Source organism: Leptonychotes weddellii, chromosome 8, assembly GCF_054177405.1.
Source record: "Leptonychotes weddellii isolate Sample4059 chromosome 8, ASM5417740v2, whole genome shotgun sequence".
Taxonomy (NCBI): Eukaryota; Metazoa; Chordata; class Mammalia; order Carnivora; family Phocidae; genus Leptonychotes; species Leptonychotes weddellii.
In genome coordinates this window covers 33,156,803-33,165,910 of record NC_138376.1, presented here as the reverse complement: position 1 = coordinate 33,165,910, position 9,108 = coordinate 33,156,803, and the positions used below count along the sequence as shown (strand labels likewise).

The 9,108-nt window shown below is 54.0% G+C and overlaps 1 protein-coding gene across 1 annotated transcript; it reads right to left on the bottom strand.

The window, feature by feature from the left end:
* Window positions 1–516: 516 nt before the first annotated feature.
* CAPN11 (calpain 11) lies at window positions 517–8,678 on the bottom strand. Its single transcript, XM_081827475.1, has 10 exons — window positions 8,451–8,678; window positions 8,024–8,093; window positions 5,796–5,914; window positions 4,782–4,915; window positions 4,435–4,603; window positions 1,995–2,078; window positions 1,813–1,898; window positions 1,545–1,619; window positions 1,201–1,361; window positions 517–1,053 (listed from the first exon to the last, which is right to left on the bottom strand). Exons 1-10 carry the CDS (start codon window positions 8,676–8,678, stop codon window positions 614–616), a joined length of 1,566 nt encoding a protein of 521 aa, XP_081683601.1. The 3' UTR covers window positions 517–613.
* Window positions 8,679–9,108: the final 430 nt, after the last annotated feature.

Below are 9,108 nucleotides of genomic sequence, written 5' to 3'. Positions count from 1 at the left end.
TTATGTATTTGACAGAGAGAGACACAGCGAGAGAGGGAACACAAACGGGGAGTGGGAGAGGGAGAAGCAGACTCCCTGCTGAGCAGGGAGCCTGATGCGGGACTAGATCCAGGGACTCCAGGATCATGACCTGAGCCGAAGGCAGTCGCCTAAGCAACTGAGCCACCCAGGCGCCCAAAATAAATAAATTCTTAAAAAAAAAAAAAAAAAAGGTGGGTTAGACCAAGTGGGTTAGACCCATTAGTTCTGTAAAAAGGTGGGGTAGACCAAGATAAATATGTTGTTCTCCTCTAGAGATAACCAGAGCCTTTAACACGTTGATGCCCTGCAGAGCTCAGGGTGGGAAGTAGAGAATATAACCTTTCCTGAAGGACCACATCTAACCTTGGAAATATCTTGAGGCATGTCTGGTGTCTGTTAACCTGGTGGGCTCACAGCCTAGAAGGAGGGCAAGACTTGTGTCTATGTTTGTTCACTACTGACCCAGTGGAGAGTGGACTGGGGCCTGGCACACAGCAGGGGCTCCGTAACTATTTGAACAAATGGTCATTTATAAGATTTTGCAAAGCACGATTTTGGAAACATTGCCAGGGCTTTCTCTTGGCTGCTGGAGTCAGTGCTCTGTGTGGGGGTATCTGGGCGGGGAGACTTGGGGATGGTGTGGAGAAGTCTCAGAGCGTCTGGGAATCAGGACACAGGCTCTGTTTCTGAGCCTTGGGTGTGTGAACTTGGGCAAGTAACCCCACCTCCCTGGTGCTCCATCTCCTTCCTCTTCCTGGAAGGCCTTCCTATTCGTAAGGCCTTCGGAAGGGTGTTGCAGGGGTGAGGCCAGGCAGGGGAGCAAGAGGCTGGCTGGGGGACCTGCTGGAGTGCCCACCATGTAGATGACAAAGCCAATGGTCTGCAGCTGGGCTCCTTGGGGCCGCGCCCGTCGCCAGTTCTTCTGCATCAGGGCCACCAGGCAGGTGCAGACGGCTTGGTCGTCCTCTGGGTCATCGTCGTCGTCCTCCTCGGGGAGAGAGATCCTAAACTGGGGGTTGCTCCAGAACGTGTCTGTGGAGGAAGCAGGTCAGCAGGGCTCTGCCCTTCCCCGGGGTGGACGGGCTTCCCAGCCCGGGGGCCTGCCTCCTCGACGGGGCCGGCGGGATCTGGGGGGGGCCCCGACGTCCTGCACGGTGGGCCCCGGGTCTCGTCACCCACCAAGGTGGCTCCTGCAGCCCCCCGCACTGCTGCCACGCCTCCAGCTGCCCTCATAGAAGGTGGGGTGCCAGTAGCTCTTGTGGTCCCCAGCGAGGGCATCGGGCGTCAGGTTGCAGATCTCCAGCAGCGTGAAGTTGTCCAGGAAGTCCTCGTAGGACATCCTGCGGTGCAGGGGCGGGGTGATGGCTGGAGCCTGCGGCATCGCCACACCCGTAGCTCCCCCCCCACCCCCCAGGAGCCTCTCCATCAAAGGCACAGGCGCGAGGGTGGCGAGGAAAGGAAGGGACGGGGCATGGGGGCAGAGGAAGCCCCCCGCCCCCCTCCCTGCCCCGAGCTGCACTGACCAGAACTCCCCGTCCTCCTTCCTGAGCAGGAGCTGCTTCTGGACGTCGGGTGCCACGTTTTCCCACTCCCTGGCGCTGGAGCAGAGACAGGCGGTGGAGGGAGAGGGGCGGGGCTCAGGAGGCATTTTGGTCCTCCCCAAGGGATTCCCTCGCCCCTGCCTGTGAGGGTCCCGAGTTAGATGGAGAGTCTGGTGGGCGGCACTGCCTCGCTCGTGGGCCTGCTGGGCGCTCTGCCCCTCACCGGACAGTGCTGGTCAGGGGCGCTTACTTGTCACTCCAGGCTCCGTTCCACTCGATCCGGCCCCAGGGATTCCGGACCCGAATCAGGGTCTCTGTCCTGCCTTGGTACGAGACCTGGTGGGAGGGGTGTGGCCAAAGGTCAGGGGCCTCAGGCAGGAGGGATTCCCCGGGGCTCCTTTGCTCAGGATAGCATGCGGTTGGCAGACTCACGTCCTGGAGGCCGGTCACGGAGTAAGCATGCCCCCTCACCAGCATCTTCTGGGTCAAGGTCTCCAACTCGGTATCGCTGGTGACCTACAGAACAGAGAAGGAGAGGAATTCAGGATCTGGTCAGAGGCACTGGGGCCCCCGAAGAGATGTGAGCACTCTCGGGGTTCACTTTTTTTATTTTTATTTTTTTAAAGATTTTATTTATTCATTTGAGACACAGAGATATATATAGAGAGAGAGCATGAGCAGTGGGAGAAGCAGAGGGAGAGGGAGAAGCAGGCTCCCCGCTGAGCCAGGAGCCCGATGTGGGGCTCGATCCCAGGACCCTGGGATCATGACCTGAGCCGAAGGCAGACGCTTAACCATCTGAGCCACCCAGGCGCCCCTCGGGGTTCACTTTTTAAGATTTTATTTATTTATTTGAGAGAAAGAGAGAGAGAGAGAGAGCATGAGCAGAGGGGAGGGGCAGAGGGAGAGGGAGAAGCAGACTCCCCGCTGAGCAGGTAGTGTGGTGCAGGGCTCAATCCCAGGACCCCGGGATCATGACCTGAGCCTAAGGCAGATGCTTAACCAGCTGAGCCACCCAGGCGCCCTGGGGTTCACTTTTGTTTTTTGTTTTTTAAATTAAACCTGGTATTTGCAAATAATTGTAGATTCCCATGCAGTTATAAGAAATAATCCAGGGAGGGGCGCCTGGCTGGCTCGGCCAGTAGAGTGGGCAACTCTTGGTCTTGGGGTCATGAGTTCAAGCCCTGCATTGGGCATGGAGCCTACGGAAAACAAGAAAAAATCCAGAAAGATCCAATGCATCCCGTATCGTTTCCCTCAGTGGTAACATCTCGCAAAACTGTAGTACAATAGCAATAGCAAGACTGTCATGATGTTGATGCAATCTGTCAGGCTTCTACAAATGTCCCCACTTTTGCCAGTAGTCCTTTATGTATGTTTTGTGCAATTGTACCCCGTGTGTGCTCTCTGCACCACGACCACAGAACGGTCCCCAGCACCGCAGGCATCCCCCGGGCTACCCTCTTGATAACCAGGCCCGCCTCCTCTTGCTGTCGTCTTCCCTGACCTCTCACAACTGCTAATCAGTTCTCCACTTTCATTTTATTTTTATTTTATTTTTTTTTAAGATTTTATTTATTCATGCCAGAGCTAGAGAACGCGTGCGTAACTGGGGGTGGGGGAGGGGGCAGAGGGAGAGAGTCTTCAGGTAGACCCCCCACCCCCCGGCGAGTGCGGAGCCTGAGGCAGACAGATCCCAGGGTCTGAGATCTTGACCTGAGCTGAAGTTAAGAGTCAGACCCTCAGCCGATGGAGTCACCCAGGCGCCCCTGTTCTCCATTTTTAAAAAAGTTTGTCATTTCGGGGCACCGGGCCGGCTCAGATGGTGGAGTGTGCCACTCTTGATCTCAGGGTTGTGAGTTTGAACCCCATGTTGGGTGCAGAGATTACTTAAAAATAAAATCTTAAAAGGGGCACCTGGGTGGCTCAGCCGATTAAGCGTCTCTTGACTTCGGCTCAGGTCATGATCTCAGGGTGGTGAGATCGAGCTCGAGTCGGGCTCTGTGATGAGTGCGGAGCCCGCTTGGGATTCTCTCTCTCCCTCTCTCTCTGCCCCTCCACCCCCATCCCCAGCCCCCACTCGCCCACGCGCGCTCTCTCTCTCTATTTGTGTATCTCTTAAAAAAAAAAATACGAAATAAAATAAAATCTTAAAATAATTTTATCATTTCAAGACTGTCAGGGAAATGGAACTCCTTGGTTTTTTCATTCAGCTTAATTCCCTTGGGATTCATCCAAGTAGTTGCGTGTATCAATAGTTCATTTCCTTTTATTGCTGAGTCATGTCCCACGGCATATATGCACCACAGTTTAATGATTCACTCACTGAAGACATCTAGACTGTTCCCAGTTTTTGGCTACTATGAATAAAGCCCCTGTGAACATTTGTGTGCGGGCTTTTGTGTGGACATAAGTCTTCATTTCTCTGGGATAAAAGCCCAAGAATGCAACTGCAGGGTCATATGGTTGCGCTCCGGGTTCATTTATTTATTTGAATAAATATTTATTTGCTGGGCGTCTACTTCATGCCAAGCAGCACCCTAAGTCCTGGGATCCAGCAGTGAATGAGAGAAGTCACTGCCCTCGCTGACTGAAACAGCCGGGAGAAGACAGGCTGTGAATAACAATACTGATAAGTAAGACCATGACTGAGCACCATGAATGCTGAAGGGAAAATAAAAAACAAAGAGCAAATGAGGTTAGGAGCAACTGATTTAGATTGGGAGGTAGAGAAGAGAAGCCTGAGGAAGGGGCATTTGAACTGAGATGTGAATGAGGAGGAGCTAGTCATGCAGCTCTCTGGGGAAACAACCTTCTAGGTGAAAGCCACAGCAGGTACAAAGGCCCTGAGGCAGGACCAAGTATGGCTTACTTCGATGGAGCAGCCCATGAGGGAGGATCGCCCGACGGCCTTCCTAAGCATCCTCAGCAGGTTCCGAGGGGGCTTCTGGAGTTGGAGGCTATAGGTCACGCCCCCCGTGAAGTCCTCAAAGCCCTCCACGGTGTTGCCCCCCGACAGTGCTTCATAGGACCCGTTCAGCCTGTGGGCACAGAGAGGGCACTTTTGCGCCCTGGGATAGACAGTTCAGCTTGGACATGGGAGGGCGTGGGGAGGGAAGGAAGGGATGCCCTGACCTCCCTCTGCCTTCTCCCCTGATTCCAGCTGCCCCCCTAGCTGTCAGGGCAGGCTTGGAGGCAAGCCCAGCTTGGGGCACTCACTTGGCATATGCCTTCTCCAGCAGGGCACTCCAGAACTCAGTGCGCTCAGCGGAATGCACGAACACCAGCTTGCCGTTCTTGGTGGGCAGCCGGTCGTCCACCACCACGTCCACCCACTGCCCAAACTGCCAAATCTGTGGGCGGCAAGGTGGACCTCAGTGGGGCTTAGGGCATCTGTGTGGCGCAGGCCTTCCTCCAAGCACATGCGTGCACACATGCGCCAAGCCCCCTCCCACGAGCACACCCACCCACCCCCGCACGCGCGCACACACACTCCTTGTGTAAGAGCTGTGTTATGCGAGCACCTCCTGGTGGCCAGGATCAGCCACACGCCCGCGGCAGAGCGCCCACTCCCCAGAACGGCCGAGGCGTGGGTGAGAGGCAATGAAAAGCCTGAACCTCGCCCCCAGCCTCAACTCCAGTTTCTGCCAGGGCCTCCGGAGGGACACCACCCACTTTTGACCTTGGCTGGGCTTTAGGATTTCTGAGGTTTTAAAAAACTCTTGTGATTCTAAGAAATAGTTTTGTGATGTGGGGAATTTGTCCATGGCACTAAACTTAAAGAGCGGATTACAAAAATTATGTGACCCTGACTGACTGTTGACTCCTAATGTCATATACACACATAAACACACACACACACACACACACACGCATGCACACATTTCTACCAAGAGAAAGAGACAGAGAGACAGAGAGGGAGAGAGAGAGAGACAGAAGCAGGAGGAGAGCCACGAACTGATAACGATTATTTTCTTTTGGGGCTTTAAAAAATTAGCTTACATGATTTCTTTAGTGAGCAGATATTTCTCTGATAATTAGACAAAAGCCCACCCTAATAAAAGTCATTTTTCAAAAAGAAAAGAAAAAAGGTAACTTCAAAGCACATATAATTCTTCTTCTTTCTCCCTCCCCTCTTTCTCTCTGTCTCTGTCTCTCTCTCTCTCTCTCACACACACATACACACACACACACACACCACAAAACAACTCCGGCTTCCAAATCAGCCTTCACCTGAAAATGGAAAATGCCAGCGTAGTTCTTCCTGAAGCTCTGCCCCCTGGGTACCACACGGTACAGCAGTTTGGGGCACGTGGTAAGGGAGCCAATGGCAGCCAGCAGCCAGCAGTCCCCTGGAAAGACAGGAAGGGGGTTGCCTCTCCCTCCCATTTTGTGAGCCTGGGTCCCAGAATCCAAGCCCTAAAGGAGCAGGAACGGGCTCTGTGGCCCCTCCCCCACAGAGCTGCGCCTCCTCTGGCCGTCCCACTAAGGATTGTTCAGGAAGGAGTCTAGTAGGGAGAAACAGGGCTGAAGGAACAGGCTCTGGGGGTGAGCCTCTTTACCTTTTCTATTAGGTAAGAGATTCACAAATTAGAGCCAGATGCTTCGGTTTTTGGATTTGGGGAGGAAGTATTTGGCCTTCGTCTTGCTCCTTACCCTGAGATCTGCTTTGTGGAGAGAGCCGGTTTTCTCCCATCCCTTGAACAAATCCAGTCACCTCTCCCCATGCCCCCTGCCTTCTACTTCTACTCTATGATTACATCGGTGTAGCAATCAAGACATCTCTCCCTGATGCCACCCACATCATACTGGAGACCCAAAGGGTTTAGTCCGTACCCCGGCTGGGTCCCTGGGGCTAGGCATTGATGGGGCCTAGGGGCAGTATCCCTAGGCCAAGGTCATCCATCGAAATCTCTCTCCTGGGTACCTCGGACCTTGCTGGGTGGGGCCGAGCGCAGGGTGGTACCCTGAGTGTGTTCCAGGCCAGGCTCAGGCTGAGGGCACCGGGAAAGCGTCTGTGATTACCAGTGGCCTCGTGGCTGCCTGGGGTACCCTTGGGGGGGAGGCAGAGGGTGGGGGGGGGTGGTTAAGGACACTCCAATCCTCCATTGCCAAAAGGACACCTAACCAGGAGGAAGCCAGCTCTCCTCCTGCAGCGCAGTGAGCCACAGCGGCAGACGTGAGGCCTGAGGTGTCCTTGGCTTCCGCCCTGCCCACAACCTGCGCTTTTCTCTGCCACAGATACGACAGAACTCAGCCCCAGAGGAAGGCTGCCCTGGTCTTACCCCTGAAGATGCAATGAAGGGTTTGGAGGAGCCCTTCCTCGGGGAGGAAGCTATCCCTTGGGGCTGTCACAGGAGCCCGTGGGAGAGTGGGCCGAGGAACTTAGTGCTCCTTTATTTGATACGTGAGACGGAGCAAGTTCTGGCACCTGCAGGCGCTTTTTTTTTTTTTTTTTCTGCAGGTGCTTAAAAAATAGGTCCTCAAGCTCTTTGACTCTCCCCCGCTCGGGAGGCAGAGCCTAACTCCTTCCCCTTGAACGTGGGCCAGATTCCAGGCTTGCTTCAACCAAATGGAATGTGGTGGAGGGGACCGTGTGTGTGTTCCCCTGAGGCGGTAGAAGACATGACAGTTTCCTCTTTGTTCTCTCTCTTGGATCACCCTGTCTGGGGGAGCCAGCTAGCAGGTTGTGTGGACACTCAGGCGGTCCTACGGGGAAGACTACGAAGCAGGGAACGGAGGTCTCCTGGCCCGTGAGCGTGCCATCTTGGGAGCGGATCCTGCAGCTCCTGTGAAACCCTCAGATGAACAGGGCTCCCCCTGATATCTTGATGGCAGCCTCATGAGAGACTGAGTCAGACCCCATCTGCTCTGTTCCTTACGAATTATTGACCCACAGAAACTGAGATGATAGGTGTTTGTCATTGCTTTAAATCACTAAGTCTTGGGGACAATTGATTATGTGGCGATGGGTAACTGATAGACCACCCAGCTTACTTCCAGACCCAGAGCGGCCGCCAGGGCTGGGATCACACTGGTGGGGGTGGAGCAGGGAGAATATACCTGGCAGCCTCACTACCCTCTCCTCAGAAGGGGAGGGGCAGGGGCATCTGGGTGGCTCAGTTGGTTAAGCGACTGCCTTCGGCTCAGGTCATGATCCTGGAGTCCCGGGATCGAGTCCCGCATCGGGCTCCCTGCTCGGCGGGGAGCCTGCTTCTCCCTCTGACCCTCCCCCATCTCGTGCTCTCTCTCTCTCTGTCTCATTCTCTCTCTCAAATAAATAAATAAAATCTTTAAAAAAAAAAAAAAGAAGGGGAGGGGCAGGGAAAGAGGAGAGATTGTCTGAACCTAGGGGGTCCCAGCTCCCCAGCCTCAAAAGACACCCTGGCACTCCCCCTACCTCAGCCTTCTTCCGCGATTCACCCCCTCCTTCCACACCAGCTTTCTTGCTCCCCACTCACCAAGTACGCCTTGGCAGATGTCTGTTGGACTGATCCCGTTCACAATGAAGTGAGGATTGCTTGTGATTTGCTGCAGAGAAGGAATAAGGATTTTAGGGCGCCCAGACATCCCCCTCCTAACCTCCCTTTCACCATTTCTGGGGAATGACGTCCACCTCCAAGTTCTAGGGGAAAACATGGCACCAGAAGGGGAAGGTCACTGGACCGGCTCGGCAGAGTTGTACGATGGGACAGCCAAGGTCAGTGAGGGATTTTCCCAGGGGTTCTCTGAGAGGTTTGGCGTAAGCATGGCCAGAACTGTCCCCAGGCCTGATCCAGGGTCAGGATAGAGGGTCGGGGGACGGGAGATTTCAAAGTGACAGGGGCCTCATGACGAACAGTCCTCCCACTCCGACAAGGGATCCACGCCTCCCCTCCCAATACCCACACCAGGCCGCTGCCAGGAGATGTTCTGCACGTTTTTGGAGCTGGGGCCCAGATCCTTGAAGCCCAGGGAACTGGGTTCGGCGGGGAAAAAGGAGTCCTCGAACAGTTCTCCCCTCCTCAGACAGGCTGCTTGCAGGTCCTCATAGTTCTGGTTATTGTAGTTCTGGGCATTGTGGTGTTGGCCCACGCCCTTGGCTCTGAGGCGGTTCTGGCTTACGTGAGCCGCCATTCCTCGATCCATGAAAATGGACTCTGCTTAACAATGAAAAGACAGATAACCCAGTTAAAAAAAGTGGACACGGGATCTGGATAGATAGTTTTTCTGAAGAAGATACACAAAGATGCTCAACACCATCAGTCACCAGGCAAATGCAAACCCACCGCAATGATCCACCACTAGGATGGCTATAATAAAAAAGACTGTTAATAACAAGGGTCAGAGAGGATGTGGAGAAATTGGGACCTTCACCCACTGCTGGTGGGAATATAAAAGGGTGCAGCCACTTTGAAAAATAGCCTGGCCATCCCTCAAACAGTTAAACATAGAATCATTACCATTTGATCCAGCAATTCCACCTCTAGGTATATACCCAAGAGAAAGGAGAACGTATGTCCCTATAAAAAACTTGTACACAAATGTTCGTGGCATTAGTCACCAT

Excerpts from the sequence above, each read along its gene's own strand:
- CAPN11 (XM_081827475.1), bottom strand. The coding sequence starts at position 8,678 with ATGGCGGCTCACGTAAGCCAGAACCGCCTCAGAGCCAAGGGCGTGGGC. Across the intron at positions 4,916-5,795 it reads CTGGCATTTTCCATTTTCAG|ATTTGGCAGTTTGGGCAGTG; the intron begins GTGAAGGCTGAT and ends TGCCGCCCACAG. Across the intron at positions 1,899-1,994 it reads CCGTGACCGGCCTCCAGGAC|GTCTCGTACCAAGGCAGGAC; the intron begins GTGAGTCTGCCA and ends CCCTCCCACCAG.